Below are 21,348 nucleotides of genomic sequence, written 5' to 3'. Positions count from 1 at the left end.
TGGATTCTGAATATTCCAAAATCCCAATTAATGCCGACAACTCGTCTGCTGTTCCTGGGGATGATTCTGGACACAGTTCAGAAAAGGTTTTTCTTCCCGAAGAAAAAGCCAAGGAGTTATCTGACCTGGTCAGGAACCTCCTAAAACCAGGAAAGGTGTCTGTACATCAATGCACAAGAGTCCTGGGAAAAAATGGTAGCTTCTTACGAAGCAATCCCTTTCGGCAGATTCCATGCAAAGGGATCTGTTGGACAAATGGTCAGGGTCGCATCTTCAGATGCACCTGCGGATAACCCTGTCGCCGAGGACAAGGGTATCCCTTCTGTGGTGGTTGCAGGAGGCTCATCTATTGGAGGGCCGCAGATTCGGCATGCAGGATTGGATCCTGGTGACCACGGGTGCCAGCCAGAGAGGCTGGGGAGCAGTCACACAGGGAAGAAATTTCCAGGGAGTGTGGTCGAGCCTGAAAAAGTCTCTTCACATAAGCATTCTGGAACTAAGAGCAATCTACAATGCTCTAAGCCAGGCGGAACCTCTGCTTCAAGGAAGACCGGTGTTGATCCAGTCGGACAACATCACGGCAGTCGCCCATGTAAACAGACAGGGCGGCACAAGAAGCAGGAGGGCAATGGCAGAAGCTGCCAGGATCCTTCGCTGGGCGGAGAATCACGTGATAGCACTGTCAGCAGTATTCATCCCGGGCGTGGACAACTGGGAAGCAGACTTCCTCAGCAGACACGACCTTCACCCGGGAGAGTGGAGACTTCATCCAGAAGTTTTCCACATGCTATTAAACCGTTGGGTAAAACCAATGGTGGACATGATGGCGTCTCGCCTCAACAAAACACTGGACAGGTATTGCGCCAGGTCAAGAGATCCGCAGGCAATAGCTGTGGACGCGCTGGTAACACCTTGGGTGTACCAGTCGGTATATGTGTTTCCTCCTCTGCCTCTCATACCAAAGGTATTGAGGATTATACGGCAAAGTGGAGTAAGACTAGTGGCTCCGGATTGGCCAAGAAGGACTTGGTACCCGGAACTTCAAGAGATGGTCACGGACGATCCGTGGCCTCTACTTCTGAGAAGGGACCTGCTTCAGCAGGGTACTTGTCTTTTTCAAGACTTACCGCGGCTGCGTTTGACGGCATGGCGTTTGAATGCCAGATCCTAAAAGGAAAAGGCATTCCAGAAGAAGTCATTCCTACCTTGATAAAGGCAAGGAAGGAAGTCACCGCGAAGCATTATCGCCGTATTTGGCGAAAATGTTGCGTGGTGCGAGCAGCGGAGTGCTCCGATGGAGGAATTTCAACTGGGTCGTTTTCCTACATTTCCTGCAATCAGGATTGTCTATGGGTCTCAAATTGGGATCTATTAAGGTTCAAATTTCGGCCCTATCAATATTCTTCCAAAAAGAATTGGCCTCAGTCCCTGAGGTCCAGATTTTTATCAAAGGAGTACTGCATATACAGCCTCCTGTGGTGCCTAAGGTGGCACCGTGGGATCTAAATGTAGTTTTAGATTTCCTCAAATCAAATTGGTTTGAACCACTAAAGAAGGTGGATTTGAAATATCTCACATGGAAAGTGACTATGTTACTGGCCCTGGCTTCGGCCGGGAGAGTATCTGAACTGGCGGCTTTGTTTTATAAAAGCCCTTATTTAATTTTCCATTCGACATAGGGCAGAGCTGCGGACGCGTCCGCATTTTCTCCCTAAGGTGGTATCAGCGTTTCACCTGAACCAGCCTATTGTAGTGCCTGCGGCTACAGACGACTTGAAGGACTCCAAGTTGTTGGACGTTGTCAGAGCCTTAAAAATATACATTTAAAGGACGGCTGGAGTCAGAAAATCTGACTCGCTGTTTATACTGTATGCACCCAACAAGTTGGGTGCACCTGCTTCTAAGCAGTCGATTGCTCGTTGGATTTGTAACAAAATTCAACTTGTACATTCTGTGGCAGGCCTGCCACAGCCTAAATCTGTTAAGGCCCATTCCGCAAGGAAGGTGGGCTCATCTTGGGCGGCTGCCCGAGGGGTCTCGGCATTACTACTCTGCCGAGCAGCTACGTGGTCAGGGGAGAACACGTTTGTAAATTTTTACAAATTTGATACCCTGGCAAAGGAGGACCTGGAGTTCTCTCATTCGGTGCTGCAGAGTCATCCGCACTCTCCCGCCCGTTTGGGAGCTTTGGTATAATCCCCATGGTCCTTTCAGGAACCCCAGCATCCACTTAGGACGATAGAGAAAATAAGAATTTACTTACCGATAATTCTATTTCTCGGAGTCCGTAGTGGATGCTGGGCGCCCATCCCAAGTGCGGATTATCTGCAATACTTGTACATAGTTATTGTTAACTAATTCGGGTTATTGTTTAGGAAGCCATCTTTCAGAGGCTCCTCTGTTATCATACTGTTAACTGGGTTTAGATCACAAGTTGTACGGTGTGATTGGTGTGGCTGGTATGAGTCTTACCCGGGATTCAAAATCCTCCCTTATTGTGTACGCTCGTCCGGGCACAGTACCTAACTGGAGTCTGGAGGAGGGTCATAGGGGGAGGAGCCAGTACACACCACCTGACCTGTAAAAGCTTTACTTTTGTGCCCTGTCTCCTGCGGAGCCGCTATTCCCCATGGTCCTTTCAGGAACCCCAGCATCCACTACGGACTCCGAGAAATAGAATTATCGGTAAGTAAATTCTTATTATTTTTATTTATGTAACTCCAGCATTCTTTGCAAATGTGAAAAAAAAAAAAAGCATTTTAGACCAGACAGTCATAGATGGTGTAGTACGAGTAGGAGGATAAAGTGAGTTATGTCACATATTTTAGGCAAGAGTTAAACATGCTGTGAACAGCTGAGGCAAGTGATATATGGTTGAGTAAATTAATGAGTACATGAAGGTAAGACCAAGGTACGTAAGGCTTCTTATAAGCAATTACAGTAATAGCCGTGTTTCCTGGCCAGGTAATACAGGAGTAATCTGGGAAGCGGGAGTAGGAGATGATGATAATGTATATTAAGATGAAATATAGAAAGGTCATAGTTAGGGTTACCACCTCATCCCTTTAATTCTGGACACATAGCAATTACACAGGTTCTGTGGCTGATTAAAACCAGGTGAAATAGAGTCTTGAAGTCAGCCAGCCGAACCTGTGTACAGATGGAGCCTCCGTTATCTTTGCTGGCTGAGGCGTTAGTCGCGATTAGGAATACGCAGCATGCCTGGGCGCAAGGAGGCTTGCCTAGTCGTAGGGAGGTGCACAGAGCATTTGGCGTTACCTTTGAGTGTAATATATGCGATCATCCACCAGATGTCACTTTTTAAAATCACCATTGTGCATGCGTGTGGTCTGCATTAAAATACAATACTGAACTACAGCGTAAGAACTACTTTACTGGTATGTCTCATTACAGTACAATATGCTACAGTATGTCATATAGTATATTACAGTATATATAGTACAGTATATACAGACGCAAACGAACATGATAAAGCCACAGTATAGTCCATTGACGTTAGGAATATGTGAGCGTCCAAGTCCCGCAGACAAATCAACAAATAAAAATAGTAGTGTATACAGACGCAAACAAGCGTGTTACAGGTATGGTGTATTGATGTTAGGGATATGTGAGCGTCCAAATCCTGTAGTATTAAGTATAATGGGGAGAGATAAAAGCTCCTCTCTTTGTTCCTGGATGGCAAATCACTGTGCTTAGCATCTCTGTACAGTATTTTCTAGTTGAGTACTAAATAACACAAACGGCTTGTAACGTACTCTGCTGTAATGGCTACAGCGGCAAGTGTTATCTTTTTCAAAGTATAATGGGGAGAGATAAAAGCTCCTCCCTAAGTTCCTGGATGCCAAATCACCGTCCTTAGCATCTCTGTACAGTATTGTCTTTCTACTGTAGCCAGAAACCCCTCACCCCGTGCAAAGTGGGCGGTCAACTGGAGGGGACCCGACACACGGTTGCTTGCCGTTTCCCTTTGCGGTGTCACATAAACTAGTGGTTGGTCTGACCCTAAAGCCAAGAGTCTCCTTTTTTGTATGGTAACGGTCTCGAGTCTCTGGGACGCCCAGAACCAAAAATATCAGGACGCAAAGTGGATCTATTTTCCCATAGACTATAATGGGCCCATTAATTCAGACCCACCATGGGTTCTGACGCTTGCCGTTAGCCTTGTGGGGATCACAGAAACTTGGGGTCAGTATCCTCTGGTAGCTTATTGTCTCACCTTCCATACCAACACAGGTCTGGGCCGATTGGACCCCCAGAACCGGAGATATTAAGCTTTAAGCCCATTTAAATTGAATTTCATTTAATAGCTCACATAAACCGAACATCAGCGGACCATTGCTTTAACACGTTCGTTTGTGTCTGTATACACTATTTTTATTTATTGATTTATCGGTTTCTTTTTTTGGGTCCCAACAGAGAATTAATATGTTCGACAAGGTCTCTGAACTACGCTAGTTAATCCCCACCTCCCCCCTCACCCATCCCCTGAGAGACTGATCTTTTCAGACAAAGAAGTTAGTTTACAGTCCATAAATTGCTAACACAGTACTGTATGTAAATGAAGGGCTACTATGTAAATGAAGATACTACAGATGCTTTGGTTTGGGGGAAAGGACTAGACGGGGCCAGAGTGAATGTACATTAAACAGCTCAGTACTGTGCTACGGATTTGCGTGTCAGACGCCCCAACAGTTAGTTATAGAAACAGGTCTTTCTCTTACGCCGTAGAGGATACTGGGGTTCCATTTAGTACCATGGAGTATAGATGGGTCCACTAGGAGCCCTGGGCACTTTAAGAATTTGATAGTGTGGGCTGGCTCCTCCCTCTATGCCCCTCCTACCAGACTCAGTTTAGAAAATGTGTCCAGAGAAGCCGGTCACGCTTATGGAAGCTCCTGAAGAGTTTTCTGCATTTTTTTTATATGTTTGTTATTTTCAGGCAGGGCTGGATGGCACCAGCCTGCCTGCTTCGTGGGACTTAGGGGGAGGAACGGCCCAACCTCTTGAAGGGTTAATAGTCTCGTTCCCCGCTGACAGGACACTAGCTCCTAAGGGAACTACCGTATATACTCGAGTATAAGTCGACCCGAATATAAGCCGAGGCACCTAATTTTACCACAAAAAACTGGGAAAAATTACTGACTCTAGTATAAGCCTAGGGTGGGAAATGCACGGTGCCAGGGGTTTTCATGCTCAGGGTGTCATGCTCGTTGCCAGGGATTTTATGCGGTAGGTGTTATGCTTGTTGCCAGGGGGTAATGTTTGTTTCTAGGGTTGTGCCCCCAGTGCCACATATACCCCCAGTGACAGATAAAAACATGCCCCCGTTGCTTTGCCCCCAGTAGTTATGCCCCTTCTTTGCCCCCAGTATTTGTGCCCCCTCTTTCATTGCCCACAGTAGTTATGACCCCTCTTTCTTTGCCCCAGTAGTTGTGGTGCCCCCTTTCTTTGCCCCCAGTAGTTGTTGTGCCCCCTTTCTTTGCCCCCAGTAGTTGTTGTGCCCCCTTTCTTTGCCCCCAGTAGTTGTTGTGCCCCCTTTGTTTGCCCCCTGTTACTGTGCCCCCTTTGCAGCTTACAAACATAAACACACACTAAAACAATACTTACCACTGCCCCGCTCCTGCTTCCCGACCGCTTCTTCTGCTGCTGCGCTGCTCCGCTCCGTCTGGCCGCCGCTCCATCTGTTCATCCGCTCCGTCTGGCCGCCGCTCCATCTGGATCCCCGCTCCGTCTGGCCGCCGCTCCATCTGGTCGCCGCTCCGTCTGGCCGCCCGCGCCGGCGCCCGCTTCCCGGCACCCGATCATCTCTATGGGAGAGACGTCATGACGTCTCTCCCATAGCAACGCCGCACAGACACTAGAGGTCAATAATGACCTCTAGTGTCTGTCCCTGGAGCCGGCTGCAGCGGACGCCCACACAGCCCACGGCGTCTGCTGCAGCCGTTGACTCGAGTATAAGCCGAGGGGGGCTTTTTCAGCATAGAAAACTGTGCTGAAAAAGTCGGCTTATACTCGAGTATATACGGTATTCGCAAGCCCCACCACGGCGAGCATACATTCTCGCAGCACGCCGCCACCCCTAACAGAGCCAGAAGAAAGAAGAGTGGTAAGTACTAAGCCGGCGTCCCGGTTAGCGGGTCGCCGTTCATTATGGCGGCATGAAGGTATGGAGACGCACGGCTTCTAACTGAGGCGATTTGCGTCTCCAGACTCAGTACACAACTGCGTCTCAGTACACCGTACACCGTACCCACACTGGCAACAAAGCCTTAAAACGGTTCTGTCTCCATTTTAAGCACAAATTACCTCAGCCAGTATAAAAAAGCGGGAAGACCGCGCGCCATTGAAGGGGCGGGGCTTCACAGTGAGAGGATCCAGCAGCTCACCAACGCCATTTTCCCTCTGCAGTGGACACAGTCTCTGTGTCTACTCTGTCTCTCCCTGGAAGGGCTCTTTGTGGGTTAATTGTGTTTTAACCTTTCCTGTGTGTGTGTGTGTGTGTGTGTGTGTGTGTGTGTGTGTGTGTGTGTGTGTGCTGTCACATTTACAATATGTCAGGCAAAGAGTGTGCTTCATGTACGGCAGAGTGTTCCTCTTCCCCAGGGAGCTCACTACTATGTACTCAGTGTAGTGCACCTTCTCAGGCTAGCGGGGCTGAACCAGCGTGGCTGAATTAGATTACAGGAATGATTTCCAATATTTCTAATAAATTGTCCCGCAATGACAAAGAGATTCAATACTTAAGACTGTCTGTGGATGAGTTATGAACAGAGACTCAGTCCCCAAACCAGCGTCTCAGTCCCCTACCATTGTTCACAAAAGCGAACTCTGGCCCATGTCCTGCAGTCTGACTCTGGTGCTGAAGGGTCAGACATGGAGGAGGGGGAGGTGGATTCAGAAGGTGGGAATGCTGCTCTGTCGCAGGGAATACCAGCTTTTATACAAACTATCGGAGACGTCCTGCAAATTTCTGATAAGATGACAGAGGAGTGTGAGGAATCTTATTTTAATGTAAAAATGAAGTCCTCTATCACTTTTCTTGTGTCAAAGGAATTGAATACCCTGTTTGAAAAACCATGGGTTAATCCTGATAGGAAATTTTAAATCCTTTAAAGGTTACTCTCATCTTTTCCTTTTCCTCCTGAGGATAGGAAAAAATGGGAACATCCACCGATAGTGGATGCATCAGTGCCCAGGTTGTCACGGAAAATAGTATTGCCTGTCCCTGGTGCAGCCTCCCTAAAAGACACAGCTGATCGTAAAATTGAGACTACACTCAAATCCTCATACACAGCTGCCGGGGTGGGCCAGAGACCCACTATTGCATGTGCGTGGATTACAAAAGCCATTGGTAAATAGTCAGGTAACCTAATTGAGGGGTTAGATTCCTTACCTAGGGGGAAGATTGTTTTACTCCTGCAATATATACAGGACTCTGCAAACTTCATGGTGGAAGCCATAAAAGAGAGAGCCTTGCTTAATACACACACCACTGTTTTGGCAGTGTCTGCACGCAGGGGTGTGTGGGAGCCTGGCTAAAATTCTTCAGTCACATCTGGACAAGTTCGTGCCAGGATCCATGGGTCATAGATCTTATTTCCCAGGGCTACAGACTGGAGTTCCAAGAGCTCCCACCTCACCGATTCTTCAAATCAGGCATACCAGTTTCACAAGTATAACTTTACAGGACGCCATTCAAAAACTGGTACTGACTCACGTCATTGTCCCAGTTCCACCTCATCAGCAAAACAAGGGGCACTATTCCAACTTGTTTGTAGTACCGAAACCGGATGGTAAGGCCGATCCTGAACCTCAAGTCGTTGAACCCGTACTTACGAGTGTTCTGATTCAAGATGGAGTCTCTGAGAGCGGTGATGTCGGGTCTGGAGGAGGGGGAATGCCTAGTGTCTCTGGATATCAAGGATGTGTACCTTCACATTCTGATCTGGCCGCCTCACCAGGCTTATCTACGCTTTGCACTACAGGACTGTCACTACCGTTTCCAGGCCCTGCCATTTGGTCTCTCCACAGCACCAAGGTTGTTCACCAAGGTGATGGCAGAGATTATGTTTCTACTTCGCAAACAGGGAGTGAACATAATTCCGTACCTGGACGATCGTCTTGCCAGGATCATGGGTGGATTCTGAACGTTTCGAAATCTCACCTAGAGCCGACACGGAATGATACTGGACACGGAGTTGCAGAAGGTGTTCCTTCCGTTGGAAAAGGCATTGGTAATCCAGTCAATGGTTCGGGATGTCCTGATGCGCACCCAGATATCTGTGCTTCTATGCATTCGCCTTCTGGGGAAAATGGTTTCACGCAAGACCCTTCCAGCTCGATCTGTTGGACAAATGGTCCAGATCGCATCTTCGCATGCACCAGAGGATCCGTCTGTCGCCAAAAGCTAGGATCTCCCTTCTGTGGTGGCTACAGACTTCTCATCTCGTCGAGAGTCGGAGGTTCGGTATTCAGAATTGGATTCTGTTAACCATAGACGCAAGCCTCAAAGGTTGGGGGGCAGTCACCCAGGGGGTGCAGTTTCAAGGAAGATGTCAAGTCAGGTAGTTGTCTTTTCAATCAACATTCTGGAACTCATGGCCATATACAACGCCCTTCTACAGGCCTCCTATCTACTTCACGATCAGGCCATTCAGGTCCAGTCGGACAATGTGACGGCGGTAACGTACATAAACCGACAGGGCGGAACGAAAAGCAGAGCAGCAATGTCAGAGGTGTCGAGAATTCTTCTCTGGGCAGAAAAATACGCTGTGGTATTGTCAGCGGCCTTCATTCCGGGAGTAGACAACTGGGAAGCAGACTTCCTTAGCAGACACGACCTGCACCCGGGGGAGTGGGGCCTTCACCCGGAAGTGTTCAGGTTCTTCACACGTCGATGGGGATATCCACAAATCGACAGGATGGCCTCTCGTCTCAACAAGAAGCTCAAGCGGTATTCTTCCAGGTTGAGAGACCCACAGGCAGTGGCGGTAGACTCTTTGTTGACTCCATGGTTCTATCAGATGGTGTACGTGTTTCCTCCACTTCCTCTGATCCTAAGAATTCTCAAAAGAATAAAAAGGTTCAAGCAATACTCATTGCTCCAGACTGGCCAAGAAGGGCCTGGTACACGGACCTTCTGGAGATGTTTCTTGAAGATCCGTGGCTTCTACCTCTTTGCTAGGATCTTCTGCAGCAGGGCCCGTTCGTCTGTCAAGACTTACCGCGGCTACGTTTGACGGCATGGAAGTTGAACGGCTGATTCTAGCCAGGAGAGGGATCCCTGACGACAAGGTTATTCTGACTATGATCCAAGCCAGGAAGGGGGTAACATCTAAACATGACCACCGTATTTGGAAGAAATACGTCTCTTGGTGTGAGAGCAGAAATTATTCTGCGGTGGAATTTCATCTAGGGCGTTTCCTGGTTTTCTACAGGCAGGTGTGGATGTGGGCCTCCAGCTGTGCTCCATAAAAGTCCCAGATTTCGGCCTTATTCATTTTATTTCAGAAACAATTGGCTTCTGTCCAGACGTTTTTGAAAAATGTTCTGCACATCCAACCTCCCTTGGTGCCTCCCACGGTTTGGGAGCTTTAGTACTTCCCCATGGTACTAAATGGAACCCCAGTAACCTCTAGGATGTAAGAGAAAATAGGATTTTAATTAACTACCGGTAAATCCTTTTCTAGTAATCCGTAGAGGATACTGGGCGCCCGCCCGGTGCTTTGTTCTTCCTGCAGTGTTACTTGGTTAAGTATGGTTGGTTCAGCTATTGCTGTTCCTGTTTTCAGTTGGGTTAGCGTAGCTTTCCTCTTGTTTGTGTGTGCTGGTTCAGAATCTCACCACTATCCTTTTTATATCCTTCTCTCAAAGTATGTCCATCTCGGGCACAGTTTCCTAGACTGAGTCTGGTAGGAAGGGCGTAGAGGTAGGAGCCAGCCCACACTATCAAATTCTTAAAGTGCCCATTGCTCCTAGTGTACCTGTCTATACCCCATGGTACTAAATGCAACACCAGTATCCTCTACGGACTACGAGAAAAGGATTTACCCTAAAAGATAGCCCACCTCACTCATACCTTACTGGAGTATTCAGTTTTCCCATTTCCTGCACAGTTTTTGAAACAATAGGTTGTACTGCGACTTTTGAATAACCCTGTATAATGTACAGTTCAACTGAATAAGTTGAATCTTACAGTCAGGGACTGGAGAAAAGCCTGCACATTCTGTACTGAATCTTACAGTCAGGGACTGGAGAAAAGCCTGCACATACTGTAGAGGCATATGTGTCTTTTTTGGATGTATTGCATTTTCTTGCTCACTGTATTGGTCATTTTTGTTTTAGGTAGAAAGATAAGATTTCCTTTGCACTGCATATGGCACATGCATAGAGTTTGGCGTACTTGACAAACTGTGCCTTGTACTGTAGTTTTAAAGATTTAATTCCTGCTATTTAGACCTTGACGGATTGCAGATAAAAAGCTATTTGAGGTGAAGAGGAAGGATCAGATCAATGCCCTCAATAACCTGATTGAACTAAATGATGTAAACCAGCAGTACAAGATTATCGACATCATGGTAAAGGGGCTTTTCAAGGTGAGATTTTTCCATACACTTGATCTCTCTTGCTTTATGAGGTCTATATATGTTAAATAAAAGGAACAAGTAATAATGAAAAAGCAACACAGTGACTCTTTCTTTATTATTTAATTTCCTATAAAGAGTTCCGAAAGTGTTTGGATTTTATTGTTTTTAACAGGTACTGGAAGACTCCCGAGCTGTTCTTATTGCAGCAGGAATACAGCCTGATGGTCCATTCCCTGAAGATGAGAAAATTAAAGACGGTATGATGCAGTCTGCTCAAATTCTCCTTTTGCATGATACATAAAGGTCATTAATCATTAAATAGAATCTGTCACTTTGCTATTTTCAATCAATTCAATAACTGTTAAAAATCTAATTCTATCTAACACTCTTCACATGTTGGTTTGATTGAATAGCATAGAAGTTACCTGATTTAGAGTAGCCTCTCTTAAGTGATTTGAGGTTTTGGCAAAGGAGGTAAGTGGTTATGCAGGCTTTGAATTGCCTGTAAATAACAAAAAAAATGACCAAGTCCTTTTTAATTAATTTCTACCACATACATGAATTTTTCTTTTTAAAACATTGTGCATACAAAATTAATTACAGAAGCATGAGTCATAATTTATTAAATGTTCCTGTAATTTAGTTGCTAAAAAGGAGCATGAAAACAATTGCAATTCTATTATTAAGGATGAAGTATTTTGTGGCTATGCACAAATAATCAAATGCCTTATGTGTGAGATTAAAGTTCGGCTAGTGGAGATTATATTTCAATAGAAAAAAACAAAGAATGCCAAAAAGAACTATGGTGGTGAATCAGATCTGATCGTGGATGTGCTAAATTTAGCACATCTACAATCATTTACTCTGACATGCTGGGTGACGCCCAGCACAGGGCTAGTCCACCCTGCATTTCAGGCCCTTCCCCCCCCCCCCCCCACACACACACACACAGGTGCAAAAGCATCGCACAGCGGTGATCACCTGGCGAATAGCTCCCTGCTATCGCACATCCTGCGCGCTGGCAGGCCGCTACTCGCCGCGTCCCGGGTCGTGTGATGTCATGCAGCTGCCGCGGCCCGCCCCCCTTCCCCAGTGGTCCGCACATGCTTGTGTTGTCCAGACCGTGCCCCGCCAACGATCGCAGCCCTGAGATGCTGATAGCATCTCAGTGGGCTCCCGGGGTGCGCACGCACAGTGGCTACTGCATGTACGCACTCCAGCAAGGGCTTCAGTCTGCGATCGCTGCCGCTGCAGTGATCCAGTCTGAATTGGGCCCTATGTTCCTCTATAAAAAGAGATGTAGACTAAGCCGTCGATCAACCAAATAGCGTTTTTCTCCGGCCCCTAGGCTGGGGGACACTGGACCATGGGATTGTAGCTGACACTTAATCTAAAACCTGAAACTTTAAGACTAAGCTCCTCCCCCTCCGCAACTCTGAAGTACGTTTTAAATGCCGGTAGGAGTTGGGCACAGTTTCAAGGGGCTGTGGTGTCCTTGAAACTTTTTATTGTACTTTGTACTTAGTGTGTCTGTTGTACGCTGCTTGTGGCAGCATACAGTGGGAGTGTAGCAGCTGTAGGGAGTCGGAGCATCAAGCTGTGGGGGAAGCTGAGCAGCCAGTCGCTCACCCTGTGGCACTCTGGTCTTTGTTGTGACCACCAGGACTCAGAGGCTGGCATGCACCTCACCCTTTTAGAGGGTGTAGTGCAGCCAGTAATGGCGGTGCCATCTTCCTTGGGTTTTATGCGGCGGCTTTCACGGTAGTGTGCTCACTCAGTGGGCTGGCTGTACCAGTGTCTTCCCCTGGTTGCTGGACACGTAGCTAAAGGAGAGAGCAACCACAGTGTGAGAGCAGAGCTTCAGACAGCTGAGGTACACCTGGCAGTGCTGGCATCTTTGTGCAGCCCCCGGCAGCTGCGTAGTATGCTGAATGCTGCCATTCCTAGATCTCATGCAGGCTAGGAGGTGGCTCTGGATTCTTTATAAACACTCTTGTTCTCTGTGGCTGTTGGTGGTGTCCTCCTGGAAGGCTAAGTACCCATTTCTTTTTGTGTCTTGTTTTAAGTCTCTCAGTGACACTGTAATTATGGCTTGTACCCGTCTTTTCTGTGCTATTTCTGCAGCTGCACATTACAAGGTAATGCACGACAACATGCTAGGGCTAAAGGTGTCACTATAGTATTGTTCTTTCCGTGCGGCCCACCACCCATGGCGCCACCCGCGACTCACCGCTTTGCTGCTCTGGCCACTCACATGAGAGACAATGCACTGTCAAGTTACCATGTAGACAGGTGGACTCGGGCGCTATGTGCTGTAGTGAGGGGCCTGTTAATAAACAGATGTCGGGAGGCGCCACATCTACCCTGCAGAATCCGACATGGGCACAGGCGGTCAGTCTGTTTGTCTCAGTCTTTATGAAGCTAGTAGCGCTTGAGTAAGATTACATTAAAGCGATAGCTGTGTTTTGTTCCTCAGTTTAGGAAACCAAGGGCCTAATTCAGAGTTGATTGCAGCAGCAAATTTGTTAGGGGGGGGCAGATATAACATGTGCAGAGAACGTTAGATTTGGGTGGGGTGTGTTCAAATTGAAATCTAAATTGTAGTGCAAAAATAAAGCAGCCAGTATTTACTCTGCACAGAAACAAAATAACCCACCCACCTGAATTACCCCCCAAGGCACATGCTCCTTGGAACATAGGATCCTAAGCTGTGTGAGACACATGGGCTCCTTCCTTCTTCCAGGCGTTAAAACGTTAGAGTTCAAAGGAGACAGAGGGCGAATTTACGTTGTTCCAAAGGGTGAAGAACTGGAGTTTTCTGCCAGTCACGACCTGGAATATCTCCTTGTTGCATTGCGCCACTCTCAAGGCTGCTTACATTTGGATTCCCTAGTGAAGGCTGTAAGTCCATTTAAATGTCTGCCCAGGAAGATACTGTAGTTACTTTACCTTCTTTTTTGGATCTCATTGTAAAGCCAAAAAAGACGCCGGATAAGTTCTCTGTCCAGTGGATCATGTGTCCAAGTAGGAACTGCCTCCCAAGGTTGACGCTGCAGTGGCGCGTTTAACTAAACACCTGGCTCTTCCTTCTCAGAGCTCGGCGTCCTTTGAGCATTTGTTGTCTCCAGTACATTTTTATAGCCTCTGGGGGGTAGTTATCTGACCTTTTACTAGCCTCTACATAAGTAGCTTCAGCTGTAGAGACTGCAACTGCCAAACTAGTCACAGGACTTCACGGTCAGTCTTCCAGGTATTTTCTACTGGACTTGACATGACAGTTTTCCGGTGTAGTTGCATCTGTGTGGGAGGCTGTGCAAGACTGCGCTCAGGTAGCTTCCTACGGCCGTATCAGTTTGGAGGGCCGCTTGGAATGCACATTTATAATCAAAATGTTCCTTGGAATCTCTGCCTTTTGGTGGGGGCATTCTGTTCAGGCCATTATTGGATCCTGTTATTGACCAGGCTTTTTCTTCTTGTTGCTACCCCTGAACAGCGAGGTCTGTGTTCCCGTGGTTTTCACTGTTCTTCCTTTTTTTTTTTTTAGGGTGCACTATCCACTTGTGGTCGGTCTGCCAGAGGCCGTTTCTTCCCCAATTAGGGGTTCAGCTCCTACGGGCAGATTTTCTAGTTCCATCCAAGTCTCAGGGGCCAAGTTGGCAGAGAAGCCTCATGGTGTTTTTCCACCCAGTTCAGTCGCAAGTCTGAGGGCATTTTCTCTTTCATAGACAGTTATGTGGATTCGTCTTCTAGTGCCTAGGTGCTTGGCATCATCTCCAGAGGTTACATCATTCATCTCAGGAGCCCGCCACAATAGCGGGGTTTTTTTGCCACCGCTCTTTCCTGATATGCAGAAAAAGGGTACCATTTGGATCACGTTATACATTCTCTGCTCAAGCGTCATTGCTCCAAAGCCAACGCTAGAATGGAATCTGAGGGTTTGCTCCGACTTATTCCTCTGTCTGATCTTGAATCTGAACACCAGGTGTAGGTGGATCATTTCTAATGGAATCCACGTGATCCACGGCTTGGAGGCCAACGTATTTTTGACCTCTCTGAATGTCAGAAACGCTTTTCTTCACGTTACGATTTCGGCAGGTCGTTTTGCTTTCCTCTATTATGGTGTATTCCGATCGTTATCAATTCCAGTCCCTGCCATTCCATATAGCCATGCCACCACATGTTTTCACCAAAAGCATGTCTGTAATGGCTAGCTTCATGTGCAAGGATGGTATCACAACAGGAAGGTTGATTCGGTTTCATGTTTTAATAGCTCCTGTATCGCATAGTACAAGTACATCATCAGGATCACAACTCACTCCTGACTTTCTGACTTGCCTGATACCTTGTCAGTGCCTTCTGTTCTTGCAGGTGTTCATCAACACCTTTTTCCAGCAGGGATTCTTACCAGAGTCCCTACAACGAATCCTACAGAATTTAGGGGGTCATTCCGAGTTGATCGCTCGCTAGCAGTTTTTAGCAGCCGTGCAAACGCATTGCTGCCGCCCGCTGGGGAGTGTATTTTCGCTTTGCAGAAGTGCGAACGCTTGTGCAGCAGAGCGCGTGCAAAATCTTTTTGTGCAAAAGAAGACCAGCCCTGTAGTTACTCTTCGTGTGCATTGATTCTAATGACGGAGGGATGGCTTTTGATGTCGCACACCTACCCAGCCACGCCTGCTTTTTCCCCGACACGCCTGCTTTTTTCTAAGCACTCCCTAAAAATGGTCGATACTGGGGTGTGGACCCGGCAACCGGTTTTGTTACGCAATTACCTCGTAGTTTCTTGATACTCTATCTTCATACCTCCAAGTTTAGTTTCTCTTGGTTCTTGGCCTTCTTTAGGGAGTTTAGAGGCCAGTTTAAAGTACGATTTTCGGCTCTGTGAAATTGGTTCCAGTGGCATATAAGCACTTTTCCAGAGGTTCATACCTTGTGTTGCATTTTCAACCATGCGACCACTAGAAGCACCATCGGATCTTAATCTTGGCCTTTCAGCAGGAACATGCTGAGCCTTGGTGGTCAGCTGATCTTCAGTTTTTTACTTGAAAACTGATCTTCCTTATGGATATTGCCTCAGATCAGTGTGTTTCTAAGTTGGGGGCTTTAGTCTTATAGGCCTCCTTTTCCTCATATTCTGTAATAATAGATTGGTTCTCCGTACGATTTTTATGTTTCACCCGACAGTTGTTTCGACTTTTCCACTTAATCCAGAAAATTGTTTTTTCCCTTCCGACAATTCCTTGGACCATGTTAATATTTGGCTATGTTAGAAGTAGTCCAAGCACTGTTTTTCCTTAGGCAAGATGTCTTCTGTCCGCCGCACAGGTCCTCTGCTTTTTCTTTACAATGCACAGAAATTCGGTTAGCCACCTACAAAGCGGTCCATTGCGAGTTTAATCCACTCGGTCATCACTCCCACCTCTTCTAGTGCATGGTGACGTACACCAAACCGGGCTTCAGCACATTCCGCTTGTGTGGTGGTGAACTCCTGAGCGGGACGACAAGCAACTTCAGTGGAACAGGTCTACCATGCACCTACCTGGTCTTCTGTCCGCGTCATTTTACAGTTTTCGGGTTCTTGCCTCCAGGGGCGCACCGGTCAGGCAGCCTTAATAGTGTTCCCTTCCAGTCATTAGGTCGACATGCGTTTTTCATTTATTTTTCATTTTTTATTTTTTTACTGTTTAATACTTTACAATCCACGTGGACTACGATTGAGAATAGTAACCTGTGCCGAGCGCAGCAGTAGCAGAGCGAGGCACCTTGCCCGAAGCATGGCGAGCCATGCGAGGGGACACGGTGCCCTAATTTTGGTTCCCCGTCACTTTACGAAGAAAACTACACCAAAAAAAGAAAAAAAAAAAAAAACCTCATAGCTACCTTTTACCATGTCGACCTAGTGACCATGTCGACCAATAGTTGTCGACCTAATGACCCATGCCTGTTGAACGTTCCATGGCCCAGTGTCCCCCAGGCTTGCCAGAGAAAAGAGGATTCTTGGTCTATTACCATTGAATCCTTTTCTTTTAAGCAGCCTGGAGGACACTGCGTTCCCTTCTCACAGTCAGTCGTGCAAGGGTTTGTCTCCATTATTTTTTTTTTCCTACTGTTCTTTTTTTATTCTTCTAACAGTTTCACTGGATTCCTGCTTCTCCTTCCGGGCACTTTTAAAGTTGTACTGGCCTCTTGGGAGTTGCGGAGGGGAGGAGCTTAGTCTCAAAGTTCCAGGTTTACGTGCCAGCTACTTAGTCCCCATCTGCAATCCCTTGGTCCAGTGTCCCCAAGCCTGCTTAAGAGAAAGGGATTCAATGGTAAGTAACCAAAAATCTTTTTTTTTACATTTATATCTGTTGGTCAAGACCACCGATGATTGGCTGCTTTGACAACCCACTGGTTAGTTAATATACCACCAAGTGTTGAATTGTGTACCATTGAGATCTTGCCTTGTGTTTTGTTGTTTGTGGGTTTAGCTTATTCGCACACAGTGGAGAATTCAGCATTCTTTGGTGATGTTGTTCTACGATTCCCCAAGATTGTTCACCATTATTTTGATCAGAATTCGAACTGGAACAACCTGATTCGGTGGGGCATTGGCTTTTGCAATCTCAGTGGCATTTTTGATGATGGTCCACATTCCCAGCTACTTGGCCTGGTAAGGCTAAACATTTATCACTGTATGTTACCCTTTCTGTAGTTTTATAAATATAAAAAAGATATTTATGGAGTCGTTGTATAACTGGTTGTAAACACCATATACTTTTAATTTTATGAATCTGTACATTTTTTTTCTTTAATACGAATTGAGATTACCATGTGTGAATTTTTGGTACTTTGAGAAGCTTGTAATATTTTTCGCTGTTTCACACAGAACCAGAGTGTAAATGGAACATAATGTTGCTTTCTCTATCGTCCTAGTGGATGCTGGGGTTCCTGAAAGGACCATGGGGAATAGCGGCTCCGCAGGAGACAGGGCACAAAAAGTAAAGCTTTTCCAGATCAGGTGGTGTGCACTGGCTCCTCCCCCTATGACCCTCCTCCAGACTCCAGTTAGATTTTTGTGCCCGGCCGAGAAGGGTGCAATTCTAGGTGGCTCTCATAAAGAGCTGCTTAGAGAAAGTTTAGCTTAGGTTTTTTATTTTACAGTGATTCCTGCTGGCAACAGGATCACTGCAACGAGGGACAGAGGGGAGAAGAAGTGAACTCACCTGCGTGCAGGATGGATTGGCTTCTTGGCTACTGGACATCAGCTCCAGAGGGACGATCACAGGTACAGCCTGGATGGTCACCGGAGCCGCGCCGCCGGCCCCCTTGCAGATGCTGAAGTAAGAAGAGGTCCAGAATCGGCGGCTGAAGACTCCTGCAGTCTTCTAAAGGTAGCGCACAGCACTGCAGCTGTGCGCCATTTTCCTCTCAGCACACTTCACACGCAGTCACTGAGGGTGCAGGGCGCTGGGGGGGGGCGCCCTGGGAGGCAAATGTAAACCTATATAAAGGCTAAAAATACCTCACATATAGCCCCCAGAGGCTATATGGAGATATTTAACCCCTGCCTGTATTCACAAAATAGCGGGAGACGAGCCCGCCGGAAAAGGGGCGGGGCCTATCTCCTCAGCACACGGCGCCATTTCCTCTCACAGCTCCGCTGGTCAGGACGGCTCCCAGGTCTCTCCCCTGCACTGCACTACAGAAACAGGGTAAAACAGAGAGGGGGGGCAAATTTAATGGCAATATCTTGATATATATAAAGCAGCTATAAGGGAGCACTTATTATAAGGCTATCCCTGTCATATATAGCGCTTTTTGGTGTGTGCTGGCAGACTCTCCCTCTGTCTCCCCAAAGGGCTAGTGGGTCCTGTCTTCGTTTAGAGCATTCCCTGTGTGTCTGCTGTGTGTCGGTACGTGTGTGTCGACATGTATGAGGACGATATTGGTGTGGAGGCGGAGCAATTGCCAAATATGGGGATGTCACCTCCTAGGGGGTCGACACCAGAATGGATGCCTTTATTTATGGAATTACGGGATAGTGTCAACACGCTAAAGCAGTCGTTTGACGACATGAGGCGGCCGGACAATCAATTAGTGCCTGTCCAGGCGCCTCAAACACCGTCAGGGGCTGTAAAACGCCCTTTGCCTCAGTCGGTCGACACAGACCCAGACACAGGCACTGATTCCAGTGGTGACGAATCAACCGTATTTTCCAGTAGGGCCACACGTTATATGATTTTGGCAATGAAGGAGGCGTTACATTTAGCTGATACTACAGGTACCACTAAACAGGGTATTATGTGGGGTGTGAAAAAACTACCTATAGTTTTTCCTGAATCAGAAGAATTAAATGACGTGTGTGATGAAGCGTGGGTTGCCCCTGATAAAAAGCTGATAATTTCAAAGAAATTATTGGCATTATACCCTTTCCCGCCAGAGGTTAGGGAGCGCTGGGAAACACCTCCTAGGGTGGACAAGGCGCTAACACGCTTATCAAAACAAGTGGCGTTACCTTCTCCTGAGACGGCCGCACTTAAAGATCCATCAGATAGGAGGATGGAAAATATCCAAAAAAGTATATACACACATGCAGGTGTTATACTACGACCAGCTATAGCGACTGCCTGGATGTGCAGTGCTGGGGTAGTTTGGTCAGAGTCCCTGATTGAAAATATTGATACCCTGGACAGGGACAATATTTTACTGTCGTTAGAACAAATAAAGGATGCATTTCTTTATATGCGTGATGCACAGAGGGATATCTGCACACTGGCATCACGGGTAAGTGCTATGTCCATTTCGGCCAGAAGAGCTTTATGGACGCGACAGTGGACAGGCGATGCGGATTCAAAACGGCATATGGAAGTTTTGCCGTATAAAGGGGAGGAGTTATTTGGAGTCGGTCTATCAGATTTGGTGGCCACGGCTACAGCCGGGAAATCCACCTTTCTACCTCAAGTCACTCCCCAACAGAAAAAGGCACCGACTTTTCAACCGCAGCCCTTTCGTTCCTTTAAAAATAAGAGAGCAAAGGGCTATTCATATCTGCCACGAGGCAGAGGTCGAGGGAAGAAACAGCAACAGGCAGCTCCTTCCCAGGAACAGAAGCCCTCCCCGGCTTCTACAAAAGCCTCAGCATGACGCTGGGGCTTCTCAAGCGGACTCGGGGACGGTGGGAGGTCGTCTCAAAAATTACAGCGCGCAGTGGGCTCACTCGCAGGTAGATCCCTGGATCCTGCAGATAATATCTCAGGGGTACAGGTTGGAATTAGAGACAGATCCACCTCGCCGTTTCCTGAAGTCTGCTTTACCAACGTCCCCTTCCGAAAGGGAGACGGTTTTGGAAGCCATTCACAAGCTGTACTCTCAGCAGGTGATAGTCAAGGTACCTCTTCTACAACAAGGGAAGGGGTATTATTCCACTCTATTTGTGGTACCGAAGCCGGATGGCTCGGTAAGGCCTATTCTAAATCTGAAGTCCTTGAACCTGTACATAAAGAAGTTCAAGTTCAAGATGGAGTCACTCAGAGCAGTGATAGCGAACCTGGAAGAAGGGGACTTTATGGTATCCTTGGACATCAAGGATGCGTATCTCCACGTTCCAATTTACCCCTCACACCAGGGGTACCTCAGGTTCGTTGTACAAAACTGTCACTATCAGTTTCAGACGCTGCCGTTTGGTTTGTCCACGGCACCTCGGGTCTTTACAAAGGTAATGGCCGAGATGATGATTCTTCTTCGAAGAAAAGGCGTATTAATTATCCCATACTTGGACGATCTCATAATAAGGGCAAGGTCCAGAGAACAGCTAGAGATGGGATTAGCAATATCTCAAGAGGTGCTAAAGCAGCACGGATGGATTCTGAATATTCCAAAATCCAAATTAATGCCGACAACTCGTCTGCTGTTCCTAGGGATGATTCTGGACACGGTTCAGGAAAAGGTTTTTCTTCCCGAGGAAAAAGCCAAGGAGTTATCCGACCTGGTCAGGAATCTCCTAAAACCAGGAAAGGTGTCTGTGCATCAATGCACGCATCTTCAGATGCACCTGCGGATAACCCTGTCTCCAAGGACAAGGATATCTCTTCTGTGGTGGTTGCAGAGGGCTCATCTATTGGAGGGCCGCAGATTCGGCATACAGGATTGGATCCTGGTGACCACGGACGCCAGCCTGAGAGGCTGGGGAGCAGTCACACAAGGAAGAAACTTCCAGGGAGTGTGGTCGAGCCTGGAAAAGTCTCTTCACATAAACATTCTGGAACTAAGAGCAATCTACAATGCTCTAAGCCAGGCGGAACCTCTGCTTCAAGGAAGACCGGTGTTGATCCAGTCGGACAACATCACGGCAGTCGTCCATGTAAACAGACAGGGCGGCACAAGAAGCAGGAGTGCAATGGCAGAAGCTGCCAGGATCCTTCGCTGGGCGGAGAATCACGTGATAGCACTGTCAGCAGTGTTCATCCCGGGAGTGGACAACTGGGAAGCAGACTTCCTCAGCAGACACGATCTTCACCCGGGAGAGTGGGGACTTCATCCAGAAGTTTTCCACATGCTAATAAACCGTTGGGAAAGACCAATGGTGGACATGATGGCGTCTCGCCTCAACAAAAAACTGGACAGGTATTGCGCCAGGTCAAGAGATCCGCAGGCAATAGCTGTGGACGCGCTGGTAACACCTTGGGTGTACCAGTCGGTGTATGTGTTTCCTCCTCTGCCTCTCATACCAAAGGTATTGAGAATCATACGGCAAAGCGGAGTA

The 21,348-nt window shown here is 47.3% G+C and overlaps 1 protein-coding gene across 3 annotated transcripts in view; it reads left to right on the top strand.

The window, feature by feature from the left end:
* Positions 1-21,348, top strand: part of CCDC134 (coiled-coil domain containing 134) — a 134,238-nt gene that overhangs the window by 45,365 nt on the left and 67,525 nt on the right. For all 3 annotated transcript variants that reach the window (XM_063940444.1, XM_063940443.1, XM_063940442.1), the window contains 3 exons: positions 10,495-10,616; positions 10,780-10,864; positions 17,075-17,256. In XM_063940444.1, coding sequence (XP_063796514.1) covers positions 10,495-10,616; positions 10,780-10,864; positions 17,075-17,256 — 389 coding nt within the window. The remainder of the gene's footprint in view (positions 1-10,494; positions 10,617-10,779; positions 10,865-17,074; positions 17,257-21,348) is intronic.

Source organism: Pseudophryne corroboree, chromosome 9, assembly GCF_028390025.1.
Source record: "Pseudophryne corroboree isolate aPseCor3 chromosome 9, aPseCor3.hap2, whole genome shotgun sequence".
NCBI classification, from domain to species: Eukaryota; Metazoa; Chordata; class Amphibia; order Anura; family Myobatrachidae; genus Pseudophryne; species Pseudophryne corroboree.
This window is presented reverse-complemented; position numbering and strand designations above follow the sequence as displayed.